The sequence below is a fragment of the Bombina bombina genome, chromosome 4, assembly GCF_027579735.1.
Source record: "Bombina bombina isolate aBomBom1 chromosome 4, aBomBom1.pri, whole genome shotgun sequence".
NCBI lineage: Eukaryota > Metazoa > Chordata > Amphibia > Anura > Bombinatoridae > Bombina > Bombina bombina.
The window spans coordinates 286,759,604-286,786,377 of NC_069502.1; the positions used below are offsets into that span (position 1 = coordinate 286,759,604).

The window sequence follows — 26,774 nt, forward strand, 5'->3', positions numbered from 1 at the left end:
AAATATTCTAGAACTGAGAGCAATATTCAATGCGCTTCAGGCGTGGCCTCAGCCGGCTTTGGCCAGATTCATAAGATTCCAGTCGGACAATATCACGACTGTAGCATATATCAATCATCAGGGGGGAACAAAGAGTTCTCTAGCGATGATAGAGGTTTCCAAAATAATTCGATGGGCAGAGACTCACTCTTGCCATCTATCAGCAATCTATATCTCAGGAGTGGAGAACTGGGAAGCAAATTTTCTAAATCGTCAGACTATTCATCCGGGGGAGTGGGAACTTCATCCGGAGGTGTTTGCAGAATTGGATCTGATGGCGTCTCGTCAGAATGCCAAACTTCCTTGTTACGGGTCCAGATCAAGGGATCCTCAAGCAGTACTGATAGATGCTCTAGCAGTACCTTGGTCGTTCAACCTGGCTTATGTGTTTCCATCATTTCCTCTCCTTCCTCGTCTGATTGCCAGAATCAAACAGGAGAGGGCTTCTGTGATTTTGATAGCACCTGCGTGGCCACGCAGGACTTGGTATGCAGACCTGGTGGACATGTCATCTCTACCACCGTGGACTCTGCTACTGAGACAGGACCTTCTCATTCAAGGTCCGTTCCAGCATCCAAATCTAGTTTCTCTGCGGCTGACTGCCTGGAGATTGAACGCTTGATTTTATCCAAGCGGGGATTCTCTGAGTCGGTCATAGATACCTTGATTCAGGCTCGAAAAGCCTGTCACTAGGAAAATTTATCATAAGATATGGCGTAAATATCTTTATTGGTGCGAATCCAAAGGCTACTCATGGAGTAAGATCAGGATTCCTAGGATTTTGTCCTTTCTCCAAGAAGGATTGGAGAAGGGGCTATCAGCTAGTTCCCTAAAGGGACAGATATCTGCTTTATCAATTTTACTGCACAAGCGTCTGGCAGATGTCCCAGACGTTCAGTCGTTCTGTCAGGCTTTAGTTAGAATCAAGCCTGTGTTTAAACCTGTTGCTTCGCAATGGAGTTTGAATTTAGTTCTTAAAGTTCTTCATGGGGTTCCGTTTGAACCTATGCATTCCATAGATAATAAGCTTCTATCTTGGAAAGTTCTGTTTTTAGTTGCTATCTCTTCGGCTCGAAGAGTTTCTGAACTATCTGCTTTGCAATGCGACTCGTCTTTTCTTGTTTTTCATGCTGATAAGGTGGTTTTGCGTACCAAACCTGGATTCCTTCCTAAGGTTGTTACTAATAAGAATATTAATCAGGAAATTGTTGTTCCTTCTCTGTGTCCTAATCCTTCCTCTAAGAAGGAGCGTCTGTTGCACATCTTGGACGTGGTTCGGGCTTTGAAGTTTTACTTGCGTTTTTGTCAAACATCTTTTCTGTTTGTTGTATATTCTGGAAGATGTAGAGGTCAAAAAGCTATGGCTATCTCTTTTTCTTTTTGGCTGAAAAGCATCATCCGTTTGGCATACGAGACTGCTGGACAGCAGCCTCCTGAAAGAATTACAGCTCACTCTACTACAGCGGTGGCTTCCACATGGGCTTTTAATAATGATGCTTCTGTTGAACAGATTTGTAAGGCTGTGACTTGGTCTTCACTTCATACCTTTTCCAAATTTTACAAATTTTATACTTTTGCTTCTTCGGAGGCTATTTTTGGGAGAAAAATTCTTCAAGCAGTGGTGCCTTCTGTTTAGCCATCTGTCTTGTCCCTCCCGTTCATCCGTGTCCTGTAGCTTTGGTATTGTATCCCATAAGTAAAGGATGAATCCGTGGACTCGTCGTATCTTATAGAAGAAAAGTAAATTTATGCTTACCTGACAAATTAATTTCTTCTATGATACGACGAGTCTACGGCCCGCCCTGTCAATTTTAGACAGATTATATTTTTTTGATTTAAAACTTCAGTCACCTCTGCACCTTTTAGTTTCTCCTTTTTCTTCCTGTACCTTCGGTCGAAGGACTGGGGGGTGGAGCTAAGGGAGGAGCTATATAGACAGCTCTTCTGTGGTGCTCTTTGCCACTTCCTGTTAGCAGGAGGATAATATCCCAGAAGTAAAGGATGAATCCTTGGACTCGTCGTATCATAGAAGAAATTAATTTATCAAGTAAGCATAAATTTACTTTTTATCACCCCACTACTTGGCTATTCATTAAACTGAATTGTGGGTGTGGTGAGGGGTGTATTTATAGGCATTTTGAGATTTGGTAAACTTTGCCCCTCCTGGTAGGATTGTATATCCCATACGTCACTAGCTAATGGACTCTTGCCAATATGAGAGAAATTAATTTATCAGGTAAGTTCTTACATAAATTTTTTTTTTTCTTTCATGATTCAGACAGATCATGTGATTTAAAACAATTTTCCAATATGCTTCGATTGTCTAAATTGCTTCATTCTCTTGGTATCCTTGGTTGAAAAGCATATCTAGATAGACTCATGAGCGGCAATGCATTACTGGAAGATAGCTGCAATACTGTGCATACTAGTTAACTTGTTTTCAGCTTTGGGGACTGTTCAACACGCGAGGAATCAGGGGGTTGTTTATTTTAAGACTCTGGGTATTTTGCACGCTTGAGAGGGTGGCGCAGTTCAATTCGGATGCGGTCACCTTAACGACTGCGCGTCTTCTTTCCGGCTGCAGCGCTTGTAGTGCAGCATTTAGCTCCACAGTTCTTTTTGTGTGAGATGCATCGGAGAGCGTTTTTTCCCGCTTCAAGAGGTGGTAAAAAATACTCCAGCATACGCTGAGAGTATAGAGGTGACTTACTCTTTTCCTCATTATACGTTTTCCTGTTTCCTTTTGTTTTGTTTTTTTGCTTCAGTGGGCAATTGTTTTTACAAGTGGGTTGTGTTTAAGTTATAGTGTGCCAAATTTTCTTTTATAGTCCCCAGATTTTGGATTTATTTATTTTAATCTGGGGATTGTGGTAGTTTTTTTCCCCTAGGATGGAAAGGGAACTAGATTTATTTGATAATGTTTCTAAATGTCTGTATTGTTTAGAAACCCAAGTGATTCCCCCTGTGCAACTTTGCTCTACATGTTTAACAAATATGTTACAGTCAAATAATAAAGATGTTCCTATGCTTTAAAAGGTTAACCCCTTAGAGCCTGCTGCCTCTCAGGATTCTGTTCTCATTGACATGCCTCAACTTTCTTCTCAGTCCCCGTCCCTAGCTGTATCACAAGCAGTGCCCTGCGGCTCCACTCAGTCTACATCTTGGGGTGTATTTTTACCCAGTGATTTTGCCTCGCATCTTATTTCAGCAGTTTCTGTGGCCCTGAGTGCTTTACCTATCTCAGGTAAAAAAAACATAATTTATGCTTACCTGATAAATTTATTTCTCTTGTAGTGTAGTCAGTCCACGGGTCATCCATTACTTATGGAATATATCTCTTCCCCAACAGGAAGTTGCAAGAGGATCACCCAAGCAGAGCTGCTATATAGCTCCTCCCCTCACATGTCATATTCAGTCATTCGACCAAAACCAGGCGAGAAAGGAGAAACCATAGGGTGCAGTGGTGACTGGAGTTTAATTAAAATTTAGATCTGCCTTAAAGACAGGGCGGGCCGTGGACTGACTACACTACAAGAGAAATAAATTTATCAGGTAAGCATAAATTATGTTTTCTCTTGTTAAGTGTATTCAGTCCACGGGTCATCCATTACTTATGGAATACCAATACCAAAGCTAAAGTACACGGATGAAGGGAGGGACAAGGCAGGAACTTTAAACGGAAGGAACCACTGCCTGAAGCACCTTTCTCCCAAAAATAGCCTCCGAAGAAGCAAAAGTGTCAAATTTGTAAAATTTTGAAAAAGTGTGAAGTGAAGACCAAGTTGCAGCCTTGCAAATCTGTTCAACAGAGGCCTCATTTTTAAAGGCCCAGGTGGAAGCCACAGCTCTAGTAGAATGAGCTGTAATCCTTTCAGGAGGCTGCTGTCCAGCAGTCTCATAGGCTAAATGTATTATGCTACGAAGCCAAAAAGAGAGAGAGGTAGCCGAAGCCTTTTGACCTCTCCTCTGTCCAGAGTAAACGACAAACAGGGAAGAAGTTTGACGAAAATCCTTAGTTGCCTGCAAATAGAACTTCAGGGCACGGACTACGTCCAGATTATGCAAAAGTCGTTCCTTCTTTGAAGAAGGGTTAGGACACAATGATGGAACAACAATCTCTTGATTGATATTCCTGTTAGTAACTACCTTAGGTAAGAACCCAGGTTTAGTACGCAGAACTACCTTGTCTGAATGAAAAATCAGATAAGGAGAATAACAATGTAAGGCAGATAACTCAGAGACTCTTCGAGCCGAGGAAATAGCCATCAAAAACAGAACTTTCCAGGATAACAGCTTGATATCAATGGAATGAAGGGGTTCAAATGGAAAGCCTTGAAGAACGTTAAGAACTAAGTTTAAGCTCCACGGCGGAGCAACAGTCTTAAACACAGGCTTAATCCTAGCTAAAGCCTGACAAAAAGCCTGAACGTCTGGAACTTCAGCCAGACGTTTGTGTAGAAGAATAGACAGAGCAGAAATCTGTCCCTTTAACGAACTAGCAGATAAGCCCTTTTCTAAACCCTCTTGTAGAAAAGACAATATCCTAGGAATCCTAACCTTACTCCATGAGTAACTCTTGGATTCGCACCAATATAAATATTTACGCCATATCTTATGGTAAATTCTTCTGGTAACAGGTTTCCTAGCCTGTATTAAGGTATCAATAACCGACTCCGAGAAGCCACGCTTTGATAGAATCAAGCGTTCAATCTCCATGCAGTCAGCCTCTGAGAAATTAGATTTGGATGGTTGAAAGGACCCTGAATTAGAATGTCCTGTCTCAGAGGCAGAGACCATGGTGGACAGGATGACATGTCCACTAGGTCTGCATACCAGGTCCTGCGTGGCCACGCAGGCGCTATCAGAATCACTGATGCTCTCTCCTGTTTGATCCTGGCAATCAGTCTAGGAAGCAACGGAAATGGTGGAAACACATAAGCCATGTTGAAGACCCAAGGTGCTGTCAGAGCATCTATCAGCACCGCTCCCGGGTCCCTGGACCTGGATCCGTAACAAGGAAGCTTGGCGTTCTGGCGAGACGCCATGAGATCCAGATCTGGTTTGCCCCAACGATGAATCAGTTGAGCGAAGACCTCCGGATGAAGTTCCCACTCCCCCGGATGAAAAGTCTGGCGACTTAGAAAATCCGCCTCCCAGTTCTCCACGCCTGGGATGTAAATTGCTGACAGGTGGCAAGAGTGAGACTCTGCCCAGCGTATTATCTTTGAGACTTCCAACATCGCTAGGGAACTTCTGGTTCCCCCTTGATGGTTGATGTAAGCCACAGTCGTGATGTTGTCCGACTGAAATCTGATGAACCTCAGAGTTGCTAACTGAGGCCAAGCTAGAAGAGCATTGAATATTGCTCTTAACTCCAGAATATTTATTGGGAGGAGTTTCTCCTCCTGAGTCCATAATCCCTGAGCCTTCAGGGATTTCCAGACTGCGCCCCAACCTAGAAGGCTGGCGTCTGTCGTTACAATCGTCCAATCTGGCCTGCGAAAGGTCATCCCCTTGGACAGATGGGGCCGAGAAAGCCACCATAGAAGAGAATCTCTGGTCTCTTGATCCAGATTTAGCAGGGGGGACAAATCTGAGTAATCCCCATTCCACTTACTTAGCATGCACAATTGCAGCGGTCTGAGATGCAGGCGCGCAAATGGTAACTATGTCCATTGCCGCTACCATTAAGCCGATTACTTCCATGCACTGAGCTACTGACGGGTGTGGAATGGAATGAAGGACACGGCAAGCATTTAGAAGTTTTGATAACCTGGCCTCCGTCAGGTAAATTTTCATCTCTACAGAATCTATAAGAGTCCCTAGGAAGGGAACCCTTGTAAGTGGTAATAGAGAACTCTTTCCCACGTTCACCTTCCACCCATGCGACCTCAGAAATGCCAGAACTATCTCTGTATGAGATTTGGCAGTTTGAAAACTTGACGCTTGTATCAGAATGTCGTCTAGGTACGGAGTCACCGCTATGCCTCGCGGTCTTAGTACCGCCAGAAGTGAGCCCAGAACCTTTGTAAAGATTCTTGGAGCCGTAGCTAATCCGAAGGGAAGAGCTACAAACTGGTAATGCCTGTCTAGGAAGGCAAATCTTAGGTACCGATAATGATCCTTGTGAATCGGTATGTGAAGGTAGGCATCCTTTAAGTCCACTGTGGTCATGTACTGACCCTCTTGGATCATGGGAAGGATGGTTCGAATAGTTTCCATTTTGAATGATGGAACTCTTAGGAATTTGTTTAGGATTTTTAAGTCCAAGATTGGTCTGAAGGTTCCCTCTTTCTTGGGAACCACAAATAGATTTGAATAGAATCCTTGCCCGTGTGCCGTCCGCGGAACTGGGTGGATCACCCCCATTAGTAAGAGGTCTTGTACACAGCGTAGAAACGCCTCTTTCTTTATTTGGTTTGCTGATAATCTTGAAAGATGAAACCTCCCTTGTGGAGGAGAAGTTTTGAAATCCAGGAGATATCCCTGAGATATGATCTCCAACGCCCAGGAATCCTGGATATCTCTTGCCCAAGCCTGGGCGAAGAGAGAAAGTCTGCCCCCCACTAGATCCGTTTCTGGATAGGGGGCCCTCTCTTCATGCTGTCTTAGGGGCAGCAGCAGGTTTCTTGGCCTGCTTGCCCTTGTTCCAGGACTGGTTAGCTTTCCAGCTACTTCCTGTTTTGGAGCGGAGGAAGTTGATGCTGCTCCTGCCTTGAAGTTACGAAAGGCACGAAAATTAGACTGTTTGGCCTTTGATTTGGCCCTGTCCTGAGGTAGAGCATGGCCCTTACCTCCCGTAATGTCAGCTATAATTTCTTTCAAGCCGGGCCCGAATAAGGTCTGCCCTTTGAAAGGAATATTAAGCAATTTAGATTTAGAAGTCACGTCAGCTGACCAGGATTTAAGCCATAGCGCTCTGCGTGCTTGGATGGCGAATCCGGAGTTCTTAGCCGTAAGTTTGGTTAAATGTACGACGGCATCAGAAACAAATGCGTTAGCTAGCTTAAGTGCTTTAAGCTTGTTCATAATTTCATCCAATGGAGCTGTGCGAATGGCCTCTTCCAGAGACTCAAACCAGAATGCCGCCGCAGCAGTGACAGGCGCAATGCATGCAAGGGGCTGTAAGATAAAACCTTGTTGAACAAACATTTTCTTCTTAACCTTCTAATTTTTTATCCATTGGATCTGAAAAGGCACAACTATCCTCCACCGGGATAGTGGTACGCTTAGCTAAAGTAGAAACTGCTCCCTCCACCTTAGGGACCGTCTGCCTTAAGTCTTGTGTGGTGGCGTCTATAGGAAACATTTTCCTAAATATGGGAGGAGGGGAAAAAGGCACACCAGGTCTATCCCACTCCTTGCTAATAATCTCTGTAAGCCTTTTAGGTATAAGAAACACGTCAGTACACACCGGTACCGCATAGTATCTATCCAACCTACATCATTTTTCTGGAATTGCAACCGTGTTACAATCATTCAGAGCCGCTAATACCTCCCCTAGCAATATGCGGAGGTTCTCAAGCTTAAATTTAAAATTAGAAATGTCTGAATCCAGTCTCCCTGGATCAGATCCGTCACCCACAGAATGAAGCTCTCCGTCTTCATGTTCTGCAAACTGTGACGCAGTATCTGACATGGCTCTCACATCATCCGCGCGCTCTGTCCTTAACCCAGAGCTATCGCGCTTGCCTCTTAATTCTGGCAATTTAGATAATACTTCTGTCATAACAGTAGCCATGTCTTGCAAAGTGATTTGTAAGGGCCTCCCTGATGTACTTGGCGCCACAAAATCACGCACCTCCTGAGCGGGAGGCGAAGGTACTGACACGTGAGGAGAGTTAGTCGGCATAACTTCCCCCTCGTTGTCTGGTGATAATTTCTTTACATTCAAAGATTGACTTTTATTTAAAGTAACATCAATGCAATTAGTACACAAATTTCTATTGGGCTCCACATTGGCCTTTAAACATAGTGAACAAAGAGATTCATCTGAGTCAGACATGTTTAAACAGACAAGCAATGAGACTAGCAAGCTTGGAAATACTTTCTAAATAAATTTACAAGCAATATAAAAAACGCTACTGTGCCTTTAAGAAGCACAAAAAACTGTCACAGTTGAAATAACAATGAACCAAATTAGTTATAGCAACCAATTTTTCACAGTAAATGTATTAAGTTAGCAAAGGATTGCACCCACCAGCAAATGGATGTTTAACCCCTTAATACCCAAAAACGGATAACAATTTAATAATTAACGTTTTTATCACAGTCAAAACACACTGTCACAGGTCTGCTGTGACTGATTACCTCTCTCAAAATGAATTTTGGAGACCCCTGAGCTTTCTAGAGACGTCCTGGATCATGGAGGATGAAGTAGGCAGATTGTGACTGAATTTTTACTGCGCAAAAAAGCGCTAAAATAGGCCCCTCCCACTCATATTACAACAGTGGGGAAGCTCAGTTAACTGTTTCTATGCAGAAAACAAAGATAGCCATGTGGTAAAAATCATGCCCCAATAAGTTTTATCACCAAGTACCTCACAAAAAACGATTAACATGCCAGTAAACGTTTTGAACATACATTTTAAAAGTAATGAAGTGTTATTAATAAGCCTGCTTCCAGTCGCCTTTACTGCAGTTAAGGCTCATACATTACTTCAGTATTAACAGTATTTTCAGAGTCAATTCCATTCCTTAGAAAAATACATTCAGTGTACACACACTCATCAGCCTAATACCAGTCGCTATCACTGCATTTAAGGCTGAACTTACGTTACATTGGTATCAGCAGTATTTTCTCAGTCAATTCCATTCCTCAGAAAAATAATTTACTGCACATACCTCGTTTGCAGGGGGGCCCTGCATGCTATTCCCCTTTTCCGAAGTTACCTCACTCCTCAGATGAGAACAGCCAGTGGATCTTAGTTACGTCTGCTAAGATCATAGAAAACGCAGGCAGATTCTTCTTCTAATGCTGCCTGAGAACAAACAGCACACTCCGGTGCCATTTAAAATAACAAACTTTTGATTGAAGAAATAAACTAAGTTAAAAAACACCACAGACCTCTCACAACGACCTATCTTTAGTTAGGTTGCAAGAGAATGACTGAATATGACATGTGAGGGGAGGAGCTATATAGCAGCTCTGCTTGGGTGATCCTCTTGCAACTTCCTGTTGGGGAAGAGATATATTCCATAAGTAATGGATGACCCGTGGACTGACTACACTTAACAAGAGAAAGGGAAAGGCTAAAAATATTTCTTCTAAGTCTGGAATATCTTCTAACGCCAAAGCTGTCTTAGTCAATTTATCCCAATTTTTTGAGGATGACAATTCTTCGGCATCCTCTGAAGGTGAAATTTCCGACTCAGATTCTAATGTGGTCAGTACTGTAGAACCTGAGGAGGTTAGTTTTAGATTTAAGCTTGAACACCTCCGGCTACTTCTTAAAGAGGTTTTGGCTACTCTGGAGGATTCAGAGATTTTTGGTCGCAGAGATTTTTAAGGTCAATTAACTGAATATAGTTTTTAATGTCAAACCCAAGTCTGTGAAATTATTTCCTATTCCTGGCTTTATGTCAGACATTATTTCACATGAATGGGAAAAACTGTCTCCTCCTGTCTTGAAGAAAATGAAAGAGTAATGGAGTAAACCAGACGTGGACTCCTTGCACTAGGCCCTTAGAGAGATGCAACTGCACCTCACTGACGAGGCCCACAGAAGGCCGAAACGATCGTCTGTTGTGGTTGTTTCTCTTGTTCAGAGAAGAATTGCCTGGTATTTCGGCGCTGGACTGTCATTGGGCAGAGACAGACTGATATGCTACAGGATATTTTTTCTCTGTGTAAAGGCATAGTGTGCTAAAAGACTATGCACCCTGAGTGGCACTGAAACTAAACAGGCATGGAAGTTATTCTAGCTTTTGTTCTGTCTCAGCTGAGTGCGTTATATTTATGCAAATTGCTCTTAGGTCTACCTAAGAGTAATGGGGGAAACCAGACGTGGATTCCTTGCACACATGCCTTTAGAGAGATGCAACTGCACCTCACTGACGAGGCCCACAGAAGGCCAAAACGATCATCTGGGGTTGTTGTTTCTCTTGTTCAGAGAAGAATTGCCTAGTATTTCGGCACTGGACTTTTATTGGGCAGGGTCAGACTGCTATGCTACAGGATATTTTTTCTCTGTGAAAAGGCATAGTGTGCTAAAAGGGTATGCACCTTGAGTGGCACTGAAAATGAACAAGCATGGAAGTTATTCTAGATTTTGTTCCTTCTCAGCTGAGTGCGTGTCTCTCTCTTTTTATATTTAAGAAAATGTTTTCTATTGCAGTCTCTGTAATGGGTAATTGAGCTTTGGCGTATCGTTCCTAAGGTGGATGAAGCTATATCCACATTCGCCAAGAGAACTACTATTCCCCTAGAGCAGAGCTTTCCAAACTTTTCATGTTGGTGACACACTTTGTAGACCTACATTATTTTGCGACACAGTAATTCAGTTGTACTAGCAAAAAGGAGGTTAAACTAACTTGTTTTAAAAGATACGGACACATACATAAATTATATAATAACAAAATGCATTTACAAGTAACAGTATGTATGTGCAAGAATTAAAAAAAGTTTAATAACACCAATAGCTACTTACTATTTTAATGGGATGTATGAGGTTGATGGGATGAACACAGTTTCGGAATATTTGGTGTAATATTAGATAAAAACACTCACATTTCATCATCAAGCATTTTTAAACTTCCACTTCCTATCCATATATCAAGAGCAGGAGAAGCAAGGCACTACTGGGAGCTAGTTGCAAAAAAATCCCACTGACTTCAGCTCAGCATTTAAGCTGCCACTCCCAGAGCTCTGTGAGTCCGACTGACTACTGCCCGCGCTGCAAACACACGGCTGTCCCACTCACTGGCTACACTTGCAGTCAGGAGCCAATTAAGGAGACTACACATGCAGTCAGGAGCCAATGTGCCGCCAAATCTGCCAATGGTAATAGTTTCAGTTCCCATTGAGCTGTGCCAATTGGTTAAGATGATCTGTGACCCACTAGGTATCAATCACGTGTCAACCATGTGATATGCGTAGCAGGCAGGCGGAAAGTCAGAAACCAAAAAACTATTTAAAAAAAAATAATTTAAATTTAAAAAAATTTGTGCTGAAGCAGGGACACACCTACACACTGCTGCCGACACACTAGTGTGTCCCGACACACAGTTTGGAAAGCACTGCCCTAGAGGATAGTACCTCATTCAAGGACCCAATAGACGGGATGAAAGGGTATTTGAGAAAGATTTTCCTTCACCAAGGACTGCTATGGCAGCTAGTTGCTAGTATGGTGGCAGTTGCAGGTGCAGCTTCTTACTGTTGCGGCTTCTTACTGGTGCGACTCCTTATCGGACCAAATTTTGGAGGAGACTACCGTGAAGGAGATCCAAAACAGGATCAAGACTTCTAGTCTTGCTATTCTATCTCGCAAGGCCTTGTGGCTTAAGTCTTGGTCGGCAGTCTCTTCATGCCAGGAAAGAAAATAATTTATCAGGTAAGCATACATTTTGTTTTAATTGGTTCACCAGGTGTCTTCAGATAGCTCCCAGTAGTGCATAGCTGCTCCTTCAAAAAAGGATACCATCAGAATGAAGCAAATAGGAAAGCTGATTAAATTCACATGCTCTATTTGAAGCATGAACAATAAGAAAAAGAAAAATGTTGGGTTTCAAGTCCCTTTAACATTTATTTTTAAAAATGCTATTAAAGGCAAGGTCTAATGTATTTTTTCTCTAAATTTTGATATTGTTTTTCTTTCATAGGTAGTTCCAATTTATATAGTAATTCAAATTGTCATTCAGTAGCTGTTTCAGAAGGGCTCCCAAGAACATCTTTGGTCATCTGTCCATTATCTGTACTGAGCAACTGGGTTGTAGGTATCATTTTGTGAAAGTTTTCTTATCTTATGAAACTGTATCAATTTTATTGACCGAATGTTTTTTTAAGAAAATATTTGCGTCCTACTGTATTTATCAGTTATAGTGGTTGTGTAGCTTTCGTAAAATAAATGTTAATGTATGAGGGTTTTTCCCTCTAGGCAAACAGTAGATGTCAGTTTCTTGTTTTTAAAGCTGGTTCAGAAACACTCTTTAGAAGGATTATGCTCTCTACCACCCCAACTGGAAGGTTTAGTTATTCATGGCTTTTGATTACATAGCTTTTCTGTAGCCATTACCGCAGCACTGACATTTTTACTATAGTTGGAGGTTTTAATAGGAAAAGCAGCTCTTTCAAATGATAAAGATATATAATATATTTCTAAACAAATGAATGCACTCTTACAGGTAAAATTGATAGCTGAGAACACATTAAAGAGGAAAAAAAGATTATATTGCACTGTCCCTCTTTATTTGGCGTACACTAGATTTGACAAAAAAAACTTATTGGATTCCTTTGCAAAGGTGCTCAAAATGTTACAATTTGTTTCAGTAGTGTTATAGCTGTCTTTATGGCATATTTTCTTTCCAGGATCAGCTTGAACAACATGTGAAACCAGAGGCAAATTTGAATACATATGTTTACTATGGTCCTGGACGCAGCAAAGACCCAGCTGTCCTTTCTGCACAAGATGTGGTGCTTACTACATACAGTGTTGTTACTTCTGACTATGGTGTAAGTAAATCTGATTATGAACGTCTTCACATTGTTCATAAACAGTAACCGTTTGTTGCATGGACTAGTTTATGTTATCTGAAAAATCTATACACTACTGGTCAGTAGTGTTAGGTCACCTACATTTTTCCAGTTTTTATTGAAATGTAAGCACTTCAAGTACAGTAAATAACCTGAAATGCTACTAAGAAAAGTGATAAACTGCCAGAGGTTAAAGAAACAAGTTTAGGCTACCAAAACCTGAAAAATAAAACGGACAGAAAGTTGAAAGCAAAGCAACCTACAAGTGCAACACATTTGTGTTAACTCTGCAACAGTGTTGGAAAGTACTTTCTGAACAATATTTCATTTCCATTACATAAGGAATGTCACAAGTATGTTCAATTGTTATATCTACAAAAGGTGGCTACTTTGATGAGTCAAAATGTACATAAAAAATTTTTTTCCATGGTTTATTTTTTAACTACAATTGCTTTTGTTCTAAGCTTTAATATCAAAGTAATTAGACTGTATATGTTTTAATAAAAACTGGGAAATTTGAAGTGGTAAAAACTTTTGACTTGCAGTTTAAGGTATTTGTGAGCGTTTATGAAGAAATAAAACATGCCCTAAGAGGATTTCTTGTTTGTTCTTTTTGACAGCTCATGAAGCAGGAGATTATTCATTACCATTGGGTTAAATGTTTTAAATATTACCTAGTAAATAGCGGTTAATAATTTTAAAGATGCATAATTCCTCTTTGCGGTATCATATTAGTTGTTGGTTTGGAATATAGCTTCTTAGCTTATTGTCAAGGTGACCATAGAGAAGCAATCTGATATACTATATGTCATACCAGTAGGGCAAGTGTCCTTATGTGTTTTCACATAATAGATTACTTGTCAATAATCAACTATACATTTTAGTTAGGATTATGGCTGCACAACCTCTGATGAGCTGTCTCACCCATGCTGTAAGAATTTAAGAGAAAACAGAAAGGGGACCATCTTAGTACCTGCATTATTTGCAAAGTACCTTTTTAAAATTGCAAAGAAGAAACGGGCATGTGAACAATTACTCTCCTCATTTAACCATGTATTAAGAGTCCATTGTCTCTTTAAAATTGTCACCACTTGCTGAGATACAAGAATATCAAAAGCTATTGAACAGGAAGCCCATTCTACTCCGGACCCACTTCACACATCCTACATTTCTTTCCTAAGATATTTAATTTAATTTTTATTCAACAATGTTTTATTCTCCAGCCCCTTGCATGCATTGCCCCTGTCACTGCTGCTGCAACCTTCTGGTTTGAGTCTTTAGAAGAGGCTCTACAGGTAGAAACCCCATTGGATGATATCCTTGACAAGCTTAAAGCTCTTTATCTAGCCAATTCATTTGTTTCTGACACCGTTGTTTATTTAATCAAACTAACGGCTAAGAACTCAGGTTTTGCTATTCAGGCGCGTAGGGCGCTATGGCTTAAATCCTGGTCAGCTGAAGTTATTTCAAAGTCTAAGCTTCTCAACATTCCCTTCAAGGGGCAGACCCTATTCGGGCCTGGACTGAAGGAGATCATTTCTGATATTACTGGAGGAAAAGGTCACGCTTTTCCTCAGGATAGGTCCAACAAATTAAGGACCAAACAGACTAATTTTCGTGCCTTTCGAAACTTCAAGAGTGGCGCAGCTTCAACTTCCTCTAATACAAAACAAGAGTGAAATTTTGCCCAGTCCAAGCCGGTCTGGAGACCTAACCAGGCTTGGAACAAAGGAAAGCAGGCCAAAAAACCTGCTGCTGCCTCTAAGACAGCATGAAAGATCAGCCCCTGATCCGGTAACGGATCTAGTAGGGGGCAGACTTTCTCTCTTCGCCCAGGCTTGGGCAAGAGATGTCCAGGATCCCTGGGCGTTGGAAATTGTGTCCCAGGGATATCTTCTGGACTTCAAAGCTTCTTCCCCAAAAGGGAGATTTCATCTCTCACAATTATCTGCAAACCAGATAAAGAGAGAGACATTCTTACATTGTGTTCAAGACCTCCTAGTTATGGGAGTGATCCACCCAGTTCCAAAGGAGGAACAGGGGCTAGGGTTCTATTCAAATCTGTTTGTGGTTCCCAAGAAAGAGGGAACCTTCAGACCAATCTTAGATCTCAAGATCGTAAACAATTTTCTCAGAGTCCCATCCTTCAAGATGGAGACTATTCGAACCATCCTACCTATGATCCAGGAGGGTCAATATATGACTACCGTGGACTTAAAGGATGCTTATCTGCACATTCCGATACACAGAGATCATCATCGATTTCTCAGGTTCGCCTTCCTAGACAGGCATTACCAGTTTGTGGCTCTTCCCTTTGGGTTAGCTACGGCACCAAGAATCTTTACAAAGGTTCTGGGGTCACTCCTAGCGGTCCTAAGGCCGCGGGGTATAGCAGTAGCCCCTTACCTAGGCGACATTCTAATACAGGCGTCGAATTTTCAAATCGCCAGGTCCCATACAGACATTGTTCTGGCATTCCTGAGGTCGCATGGGTGGAAAGTGAACGAAGAAAAGAGTTCTCTATCCCCTCTCACAAGAGTTTCCTTCCTAGGAACTCTGATAGATTCTGTAGAAATGAAGATTTACCTGACAGAGACCAGGTTGTCAAAACTTCTAAATTCATGCCGTGTTCTTTATTCTACTTCTCGCCCTTCAGTGGCTCAGTGTATGGAAGTAATCGGCTTAATGGTAGCGGCAATGGACATAGTGCCGTTTGCCCGCCTACATCTCAGACCGCTGCAACTCTGCATGCTCAGTTAGTGGAATGGGGATTACACAGATTTGTCCCCTCTACTAAATCTGGATCAAGAGACCAGAGATTCTCTTCTCTGGTGGCTATCTCGGGTCCATCTGTCCAAGGGTATGACCTTCCGCAGGCCAGATTGGACAATAGTAACGACAGATGCCAGCCTTCTGGGCTGGGGTGCAGTCTGGAACTCCCTGAAGGCTCAGGGCTCGTGGACTCAGGAGGAGGCACTCCTTCCGATAAACATTCTGGAACTAAGAGCGATATTCAATGCTCTTCAGGCTTGGCCTCAGCTTGCTGCGGTCAGCTTCATCAGATTTCAGTCAGACAACATCACGACTGTAGCTTACATCAACAATCAAGGGGGAACAAGGAGTTCCCTAGCAATGTTGGAAGTTTCAAAGATAATTCTATGGGCAGAGGTTCACTCTTGCCATCTATCAGCTATCCATATCCCAGGACTAGAGAACTGGGAGACGGATTTTCTAAGTCAACAGACTTTTCATCCGGGGGAGTGGGAACTCCATCCAGAGGTGTTTGCACAGTTGATTCAACTTTGGGGCAAACCAGAACTGGATCTCATGGCTTCTCGTCAGAACGCCAAGCTTCCTTGTTACGGATCCAGGTCCAGGGATCCCAAGGCAGCGCTGATAGATGCTCTAGCAGCGCCTTGGTCTTTCAACCTGGCTTATGTGTTTCCACCGTTTCCACTGCTCCCTCGTCTGATTGCCAAGATCAAGCAGGAGAGAACTTCGGTGATTTTGATTGCACCTGCGTGGCCACGCAGGACTTGGTATGCAGATCTGGTGGACATGCCATCCCTTCCACCATGGACTCTACCGCTGAGGCAGGACCTTCTACTTCAGGGTCCTTTCAACCATCCAAATCTAATTTCTCTGCGTGTGACTGCTTGGAGATTGAATGCTTAAATCTATCAAAACGTGGTTTCTCCGAGTCGGTCATTGATACCTTAATTCAGGCTCGAAAGCCTGTCACCAGGAAAATCTATCATAAGATATGGTGTAAATATCTTCATTGGTGTGAATCCAAGGGTTACTCATGGAGTAAAGTAAGGATTCCCAGGATATTATCTTTTCTCCAAGAAGGATTGGAGAAGGGATTGTCAGCTAGTTCCTTAAAGGGACAGATTTCTGCTCTATCTATTCTTTTGCACAAGCGTCTGGCGGATGTTCCAGGCGTTCAGGCGTTTTGTCAGGCTTTAGTTAGAATCAAGCCTGTGTTTAAACCTGTTGCTCCGCCATGGAGTTTAAATTTAGTTATTAAAGTTTTTCAAGGGGTTCCGTTTGAACCTCTACATTCCATAGATATCAAGCTTTTATCTTGGAAAGTTCTGTTTTTTTTGTAGCTATCTCTTCGGCTCGAAGAGTTTCAGAGTTATCTGCCTTGCAGTGTGATTCCCCTTATCTGATCTTCCATGCAGATAAGGTAGTTTTGCGTACTAAACCTTGGTTTCTTCCTAAGATGGTATCTAATAAGAATATCAATCAGGAGATTGTTGTTCCGTCACTGTGTCCTAATCCTTCTTCAAAGAAGGAACGTCTATTACACAATCTTGACGTGGTTTGTGCTTTAAAGTTTTATTTACAAGCTACTAAAGATTTTCGTCATTGTTTGTCTACTCTGGACAGAGGAAAGGCCAAAAGGCTTCAGCAACTTCTCTTTCTTTTTGGTTAAGAAGTATAATCCGCTTAGCTTATGAGACTGCTGGCCAGCAGCCTCCTGAAAGAATTACAGCTCATTCCACTAGAGCGGTGGCTTCCACATGGGCTTTTAAAAATGAGGCTTCTGTTGAACAGATTTGTAAGGCGGCGACTTCGTCTTCGCTTCATACTTTTTCTAAATTCTACAAATTTGATACTTTTGCTTCTTCGGAGGCTATTTTTGGGAGAAAGGTCTTACAGGCAGTGGTGCCTTCCGTTTAAGCGCCTGCCTTGTCCCTCCCTTCATCCGTGTCCTATAGCTTTGGTATTGGTATCCCACAAGTAATGGATGAATCCGTGGACTGGATACACCTTACAAGAGAAAACAAAATTTATGCTTACCTGATAAATTTATTTCTCTTGTGGTGTATCCAGTCCACGGCCCGCCCTGTCATTTTAAGGGCAGGTGTTTTTTATTTTTAAACTACAGTCACCACTGCACCCTATAGTTTCTCCTTTCTCTTGCTTGTCTTCGGTCGAATGACTGGAGGTGGCAGTTAGGGGAGGAGCTATATAGACACCTCTGCTGTGGGTGATCCTCTTGCAGCTTCATGTTGGGAAGGAGAATATCCCACAAGTAATGGATGAATCCGTGGACTGGATACACCACAAGAGAAATAAATTTATCAGGTAAGCATAAATTTTGTTTTCTTCAGGATGGTTTGGATAAAGGTTTGTCTGCAAGTACTTTGAAGGGACAAATCTCTGCTCTTTCTGTTTTATTTCACAGAAAGATGGCTACTCTTCCTGATATTCACTGTTTTGTACAGGCTTTAGTTCGTATTAAGCCTGTCATTAAATTAATTTCTCCTCCTTGGAGTCTTAATTTGGTTTTGAGTGCGTTACAGGCTCCATTTGAGCCTATGCACTCTTTTGACATTAAACTACTTTCTTGGAAAGTGTTGTTCCTTTTGGTCATCTCTTCTGCTAGAAGAGTTTATGAGCTATCTGCTCTTTTTTGTGAATCTCCTTTTCTGATTTTTCATCAGGATAAGGCAGTTTTGCGGACTTCATTTAAGTTCTTACCTAAGGTTGTGAATTCTAACAACATTAGTAGTGAAATTGTTGTCCCTTCCTTGTGTCCTAATCCTAAGAATTCTTTGGAAAAATCCTTACATTCTTTGGATGTGGTGATAGCTTTGAAATATTATGTTGAAGCTACTAAAGATTTCAGAAAGACTGCTAGTCTATTTGTTATATTTTCTGGTTTTTGGAAAGGTCAGAAGTCTTCAGCTATTTCCTTGGCTTCTTGGTTAAAGCTTTTGATTCATCAAGCTTATTTAGAGTCGGGTCAGGCCCCGCCTCAGATAATTACAGCTCATTCTACTAGATCAGTCTCCACTTCGTGGGCTTTTAAGAATGAAGCTTCAGTTGATCAGATTTGCAAAGCGGCAACTTGGTCCTCTTTGCATACATTTACTAAATTCTACCGTTTTTATGTATTTGTTCTTCAGAAGCAGTTTTTGGTAGAAAAGTTTTTCAGGCAGCTGTTTCAGTTTGAGTCTTCTGCTGATGTTTTAAGTTTTTCTTTTCTTCATGAGAATAACTTATATTTTGGGTTGTGGATTAATTTTTCAGCATATGGCTGTTGTTTATTTTTATCCCTCCCTCTCTAGTGACTCTTGCGTGGAGTTCCACATCTTGGGTATTTGATATCCCATACGTCACTAGGTCATGGACTCTTGTCAATTACATGAAAGAAAACATAATTTATGTAAGAACTTACCTGATAAATTAATTTCTTTCATATTGACAAGAGTCCATGAGGCCCACCATTTTTATGGTGGTTATGATTTTTTTGTATAAAGCACAATTATTTCCAGATTCCTTTGTTGATGCTTTTTACTCCTTTCTTTATCACCCCACTGCTTGGCTATTCGTTAAACTGAATTGTGGGTGTGGTGAGGGGTGTATTTATAGGCATTTTGAGGTTTGGGAAACTTTGTCCCTCCTGGTAGGATTGTATATCCCATACGTCACTAGCTCATGGACTCTTGCCAATATGAAAGAAATTAATTTATCAGGTAAGTTCTTACATAAATTATGTTTTCACTCATTTTCTTCAAATACCTTTTAATCTTCACAGCCGCTCCAGCGATTCCCCCGGCCGTCGGAAGCCTCTTCATACGTCAGAAATGACTAATCTGGCTTCCTCCAATCACGCCCCCCCCAGGGGGAATCATGGCCTGAGGCAACGCCTTGATTGGAGGAAGTGGCTGCCAGGATTAAAAGGTAGGTATTTGAAGAAAACAAGTAAAATGTAAATTTACTTCTTAATACAAGGTGAGTCCACAGCTGCATTCATTACTTGTGGGAAATACAGAACATGGCCTCCAGGAGGAGGCAAAGACACCCCAGCTTAAATACCTCCCCCGCTTCCCTCATCCCCCAATCATTCTTTGCCTTTCGTCACAGGAGGTTGACAGAGAAGTGTCAAAAGATTTTGGAGTAGTTCCTTAGGAAGGGTATCTGCCCTTCGAGATGGACTGGAGTTTTAAGTAGTCTTGTCAGCCTCTCAGTGAGAGCATTGATGAAAGTTAGAGTCTGGAGATGCAGGGAGAGTCTTTCTGTGAAACCATCCAGACTCATATTAACAGCTTCCTTAAGCAATCATCGTTGACAAGTTTCGCTGCCTTCTTTCTTCACTCAATTCCATGTCAGAAGCGCTGTTACAATCTGTCAAACTTGAAGGACCGTGTTACTGTTCCACGGCATAGATTCCGGTAAGATTGTTTCTTTTTTTACACACATGTTAACGATAGAAGACAGGCTCACAGTGGGACTCCTTTATCTTTATGGCATTGAGGGTTAATATCTCCTGAAGGGGATTATTGAACAGTGGGGGTTTTAAATCATTTTTGTTATGTGATTTTGGCTGCTTTTGTTTAAGAGACTTTTTGGCTTATAGGCGGATAAGGAACATACAGGTTATTTTTCATTTTGAGAGCTGCGCAGTTTTCAAGCTTTTCCTTAGCAGGGGTGGTCCAGCATGATGCACCATGTGACCGGGAGTGGTCACGCTTTTTTTGATTTCTGATTCCTGACCGAGTTTTCTGCGGAGAGGAGCCTACTTCTCTTCCTGTGTGGGTCATAGGAGGTGGTGAGTGCCCCTGCCATTGGGGGTATAAGGTGCCAGTTGTTCTTTCTATAATTTAATTTAGACGAGTTATGGAGGATTCTGATTTTTTAGAGGAGGATCCCTCTGATTCAGATTTTTATACCTATGTATATTGTGAGGAGGCCCGGATAGCCCTGCCCTTTCAATTATGTTCCGTATGCCGCTATAGGGAGTTGAGATGTTAGAGACCACTGAGCCGTCCGCCTCTCAGGATTCCTCGTCTCATGAGGTGTGTTCCCTAGAATCTTCCTACACATGCATTTTCCCCAAGTACCACTGCTCCTTCGTCTGAAGGGGGCTTTTTTTCCACAAGAGGTTACTGCGCAGTTCCGCATGGCCATCTCTGTGGCCTTAGCGATTTTGCCTCTTCCAGCTACGTGCAAGCGAAGGGTTAATCCATGCACTCCTGCCCAGGGACCGTCATGTAAAATGACAATTGTATCCGATCAGTCATCTGGAGATGCAGTTCCCTCTGAGGCTTCAGAGGTAGAACCTCCAGGGTCGGAGTCTGCTGACTTGATTCTTCAGAGTGAGGAGGATTTAGCATTTAGATTTAGAATGGCACACCTGCATTTACTTCTGAGAGAGGTTTTGGCGATGTTAGATGTTCCCAGTACTGATCCGTCAGTTGAATCTTAGTCCTCTAAATCAGATAGTGATATTGACTAGACAAGTGGAGAGGGATGGAGTTCCTATTCCTTGTCACCTAGATATATATAATTTATTTTATTTTCATTTATTTTTTTATAATCCCAGTTCAGAGCTCTATGGTGGGTTTGTGTCATATGACAGGCTGGACCTGTTTTGTTTGCACACTTCCTTGGCTTTCTCTTTTGTGTGCTTGCCTATTTCTTTTTATCCGTTTCGGATAGTTTTTTGTTTTTAGAGCTATGGGTTGTGGTAGAAACTCTTTTTAGGAAAAGGTTTCGTCACGTTTTTTTTTTTGGTACTATCGACTTTGATGGTCGCGATTGTTGGAGACTTCCGGTGGAAGATTCTAGGTCTCTGCTCGTGGTGATGGTTCCCCCAATAAATTTGAGACAAAATTTAAGCCTCTGAGCTTATATTACTTTATTTGGATTATTCTCAGTTTTTCTAGCATTGCTGGAAATTTTGAATTTTATGTTTTTCGCCCTTGAGTGGTCTGGGTATCCTAGATGACAGGCAGGACCTGTTTTGGGTACTAGTCAAGTCTGCTCTTTCTTTCTACACAAGAGAAGGAGTTATTTCGAGCTTCCGGTCCAGGCAGAGCAAGTCCGTCTATCCTAGATGACAGGCAGGACCTGTTTTAGGCACTATCTTGGATCGACGCTGGTTGTTGGATCATATTGGATCCAGGAGTCCTAGAGGCCAGAGCTAGGCTTCACATTCTGTTTCTCTGGGCAAGTTTTTACTCTCTTGAATTTGTCTTTCGGCAGAGAGAGGATAGTTTTTCGTGGAGTCATTGTCCCGGTACCTTTTGCCCTCCGGTCCTCCTTCTGGCCTTCGATGGAACTGTTGTGGAGGGTGATGTATTCAGCCGAGGCCGAGACTTCGGCATGGCGTTGTGTTTTTAATCTATTTTAGCAGAAGGGTCTTTTCCCTTTCGGGGAATCTTGCCTTGATGTTCATTTCAGACTACATTAGAATAGACAGTTTGTTGTCTCTTGTATATTCGTATCTGGGAAGTGCAAAGGTTTGGAGGTTACTTGATTTCCTTATTGTTAGGGGAGGTGTGTTTTTCTCTTGACCTAGGAGTCAGCGGGACACTAGCCTCCTCAGAGGCTTATGGCTCAGTTCGGGAGTAGTGACGCCTTCTTGGGTCTCTGGCATGAGATCTCTAGGGTTCTGATTGTTGGACGGCTGCTTAGTGAAGCAGCCTTCGGGAGAATGGGTTTATAGCAGTCTGTGGTGCCCTCAGATTTGGGCCGCCTCTTCTGTTTTCCCTCACGTTAGCATTCAGTGTCCTTTGTAGCTTGGGTATAATTTCCCACGAGTAATGAATGCAGCTGTGGACTCTCCCTGTATTAAGAAGGAAAATATATTGCTTACCAGATAATTTCCTTTCCTTCTGTACAGGGAGAGTTCACAGCTCCCTCCCGTGTTCTCCGATGGGCTGCCCTAATATTTCTCCTACTGTTCCTTGTTCCCTCAGCAGAATGACTGGGGGATGAGGGAAGTGGGGGGGGGGGGGGGTATTTAAGCCTTTGGCTGGGGTGTCTTTGCCTCCTCCTGGTGGCAAGGTGCTGTATTTCCCACAAGTAATTAATGCAGCTGTGGACTCTGTCTGTACAGAAGGAAAGGAAATTATCTGGTAAGCATAATTTATGTTTTTGATGAATTAAAGTGCCCTTGTTTTTAATAGGATTCTTCTAAATTAACATTCACTTTAAGCATGAGAAGAACAGGATTTTATAGTAACTATAAATGTTCTCTTTAATACAGTAGAAAAAGTCCTTTTGGTAACAGGGACTTGTCCTCAGAATTTAAGAACAATCATTTTACTCTGCTGACTAGTATGAATTTTACCATATTTTTATTTCAGAGTAAGGCTAGAAGTCCACTACACAGCATAAAGTGGCTGCGGGTTGTGTTGGATGAAGGACACACAATTCGAAATCCAAATGCACAGCAGACAAAAGCTGTCCTTAGCTTAAAAGCAGAAAGAAGATGGGTACTAACAGGTAACCTAAATTACAGAAACAAATATGATTTTTTTAAGCTGCTTATTTCTGTAGAGAAAACTATGGATAAGTACACATTTGTATTGATAAATAAATGCTATACCATAACCACTAAGTGCATATCTATAAACAAGCATTTCAAACATTTTCTTGTGCATTATGATAACTGTACTACATTTGTTTTTTTTATATTTGCATTGATGTTTTAAATTACACGGGAAAGCTTATTGATTCTGCATCTTAATTGCATAGCATCAACCATTATTGAGAATCGTTCCTAAAACTCAGATTCTGAGAGCATTAGAGAGAAAAAAAAGAAATTAAAAAGAAAAGTATTTTGTTGCATGTATTTATTTTCTCTAACTTTCTATTTTGACAGCACATGCAACTAGTGCATTCAGGATGATAGTTTCTCATGAAGAAAAAAAAAATATGCAAAAATAAAATAGAAAGAATGGTCCTCCCTCTCTCCAGCAAAACAGTTTCAAAGTTTTTCTACAAATTTAAAAATATACAGATTAGGAGAAGCGCTCCTAGAAGTGTTCCTTTGATTCATGATGACTTATATTCATAGTGTTGCATTTATTTATTTGCTTGCAGCATTTACTTTTTACTTTGATCAGATCATGTATGATGAGCCATATATTTTTTTTAAAAAAATCCTAGACTTTCCAAAGGAATATTTAATTTTTTTGAGAATATTTTCTTGCAATAGATTGATCTATTTTGGGTCTTGCAAATTAAGTTTTGGGTTCTTCTTTTAGAGCTGTCTTTGTTACCAGAAGTGCAGGTAGCATTGTTAGTACTAAATACCATAATAAAAAATTAGACATTTAAAATTAATCATTCTTTCATCAGGTGGTGAGAGTCCACAAGTCATCACATTTGAAAATTCACATCCTGACCAAAAGGAGACTAAATAAACACCAACACAACAGAGCTTAAAATTTCTCCCACTTCCCATTATCATCAGTTATTTTTCTTCTTGATGAAGATTTAGGTGGGAGTGAAGTGAAGATCTGAAGTTAATAGGAATAATTTTGCTGCAGTTCCAATTTAAAAATTAACCAGGGGTTTTATTCAAATCTATTTATAGTACCAAAGAAAGAGGGTACTTTTTGGCCTGTTTTGGATCTAGAAATTTCGAACAGATTCCTGAAAGTTCCTACTCTCAAGATGGGGATTTTTTTGTAAATTATCTCTTTTATTTGCAGGAGGGTCATGTTATGTATACCATAGACTAAAGATCCATATTTGCATATCCGTATTTCAGGGATCATGTCAAGTTTTTGAGATTTGCTTTTCTAAGCAAGCATTATTAGTTTGTGCGCTATCAAAGCTCTACCAGGAATTAAAATTTTAAAAATTAGTACCAAGATCTTACAGCTATAAACCCCAATAATGCATAAGTGATGTTCGAAGATATTTGAAAGTCGAGTGTGCTCCTTGGCACGGTAGATAAAGAGTCTAGTATTAGTGGTTGATTTTACTCCGATTTGAGTTTTTTTGTAAAGTACTCAGCAGAAGAACACTAGTGTGTTAAAAGTACCTTGTCAGGTTGATGTCCGGAGGATCCTACTCACTAGAATACGAAAGCTAAGTTATACAAAACTTTCTCTGACCTTACTCTCTTAGTTGCAGCGTGTATCTGTTCGGCTCGGCGTTTTCACAGCCGTTTCCAGCCCTCTGATGTGTTAGTATCACGTGTTCGGGTTCTTATCCAATCCAGGGGTCAGATTACCGGCACTTGTAGTTCCAATCCTCATATGTAAAAACACACTTTCTTAATTATTCCTTTGTGTTGGTATATCCTCATTGGTATCCAAAGGAAAGATATCAATGTCTTTTCATGTGATTAAACTCAGAGCGCTCATGAGTTTTAACACTTGGAACACTGTAAAATGGTAGTGTCAATTTGAGTGACAAAAGTCCAAACGAAATCCAGTGGGATGCTGGCCAGCGTTTACACAGGACTGCTTATCTATGCATTTCAGCACAACGTTTTTTTTTTATAGTGTGATAGAGGGATTATCACTCTTTAAAATTGCAATTTCTACCCCTGGGTACATTCTCTTTAACTTGATTATTAGTTTGTGGCCCTCCCTTTTGGTCTGGCTACAGTTTCCAGAGTGTTTACAAAAGTGTCAGGGAGATCTGTTGTTTGTAGTTCATGCTCAAGGAATCTCTGTTGTTTCTTATGTTGATGACCTTCTAGTTCAGGCTCCCTCTTTTCTTCTGGCTGTGTCTCACTTCATCTTTAGCTGCTTCAGAGTCATGACTGGAAGTAAATCTTCCTAAAAGCTCTTTAACTCCTCAGACCCACACGTCTTATCTGGGGTTCAGTAACTATGCATCATTCCTTGACAGATTAGCGCTGACAGAAGCTGTATCAGATCTGTCCCCTCCTGCAGCAGAATTTTCTCCCTTAAGGGGTTCACTGCATGGATGTTATGGGTCTCGTTATAGCTACCTCAGATGCAGATCAATTTGACCAAGTCGATGGAATGGGGACCGCAAAGATTTGCCTTAGATGATCCTGTTAGTCTTTTCCTTAGTTATAGATTCACCTTTTTTTTTTTTTTTCAGGGGACCTTTTTTTTATTTTTATTTGGGGCAGTGTGCGTAGTCATTTCCACAGATGCCAGTCTGCTAAATTGGGGCACAATCTGAGGGTCTCGGAAAGAGCAGGGAGCTTGTTCTCATCAGGAGACAAGGATACCCATAATTTTTTTTTGGAACTCCTTGCAGTTTTCAGAGTTCTCCAGAGTTGGCGCAACCTGTGATAGTTCTCAGTCGTCCGGCTCTTTACCCAGGGGAATGGTTTCTGAATCAGGAAGTTTTTGACCAGATTGTGAGGTTTGCTAGGGATAGATTTAATTGCCTCTATCTTGAATTACAAATTGCCTCAGTTTTGTTCCAGGTCTCAAGCCCCTTAAGCATGTCTGATAAATGTCCTTGTGGTTCCCTGGTCATTTAGCCTGACTTCCTTTTTTTCCTCTCTGTTACTATCTAGAGTGATAGCAAGAATCAAGCAGGAAAACGATGTCCTTGTGCCGGCTTCCTATAAAAAGGGGTCTCTTTCTCAAGGTCTTTTCAGTTATGAAGATTTCAAAACTCTGATTTTGATGGCATGATGTTTGAACGTTTAATTCTGCCTCATAGAGGTTTTTCTGACAAGGTTATTGTTACCTAGATTCAGGCTTGGAAACTTATTACCAAATATATTTTTCATAGGGTTTGGAAAACCTTTTATCTTACCAGTGAGAAATACTCCCCTTAGGGGTGTGGACAGAACTGCCCAATACCCTGGTTAGCTGTATATAAGTAATACCTCAGGTGCTGCCCCCTCCTCCTTGCTCTGTCCAGCAGTTAGGTGGACAGGACTAGGAGACTCTCTCCACATGCATAAACTTTCCTGGATTCCTATGGGCAAATTCAAGACTGCTTTCCCAATAAACCTGGTGAGGTTCCTCCATCACTTATATACTGATACGCAACTGGATCTTTGTCGTTGAAGGACTGGTGTGGTATCTAGGCGGCTGGTTATTTTCCTCCTATCCACAAAGATTGTCTGACTACTTTGATAAGGAGATTTTTCATTTATAATCAATTGTGACTGCCCAGAAAGCTTCTGACATTGTTTTAAGATATGTATGCATATTTATATGCCTATGTTACACATTCCTTGCTTATCATTGCTTTATTTTAGCCCCGAGCTCAGGCCCATTTGCTAACTTTGCTCCAATCCCTGCTGGCAAGATAGAAAATTGTGCAAAGTATGTATTGAACACATTTA

The 26,774-nt window shown here is 41.4% G+C and overlaps 1 protein-coding gene across 3 annotated transcripts in view; it reads left to right on the plus strand.

The window, feature by feature from the left end:
- The window catches only part of HLTF (helicase like transcription factor), a 502,174-nt gene that overhangs the window by 272,118 nt on the left and 203,282 nt on the right, over positions 1-26,774 (plus strand). For all 3 annotated transcript variants that reach the window (XM_053709998.1, XM_053709997.1, XM_053709996.1), the window contains exons 13-15: positions 11,860-11,969; positions 12,566-12,709; positions 22,840-22,978. In XM_053709998.1, coding sequence (XP_053565973.1) covers positions 11,860-11,969; positions 12,566-12,709; positions 22,840-22,978 — 393 coding nt within the window. The remainder of the gene's footprint in view (positions 1-11,859; positions 11,970-12,565; positions 12,710-22,839; positions 22,979-26,774) is intronic.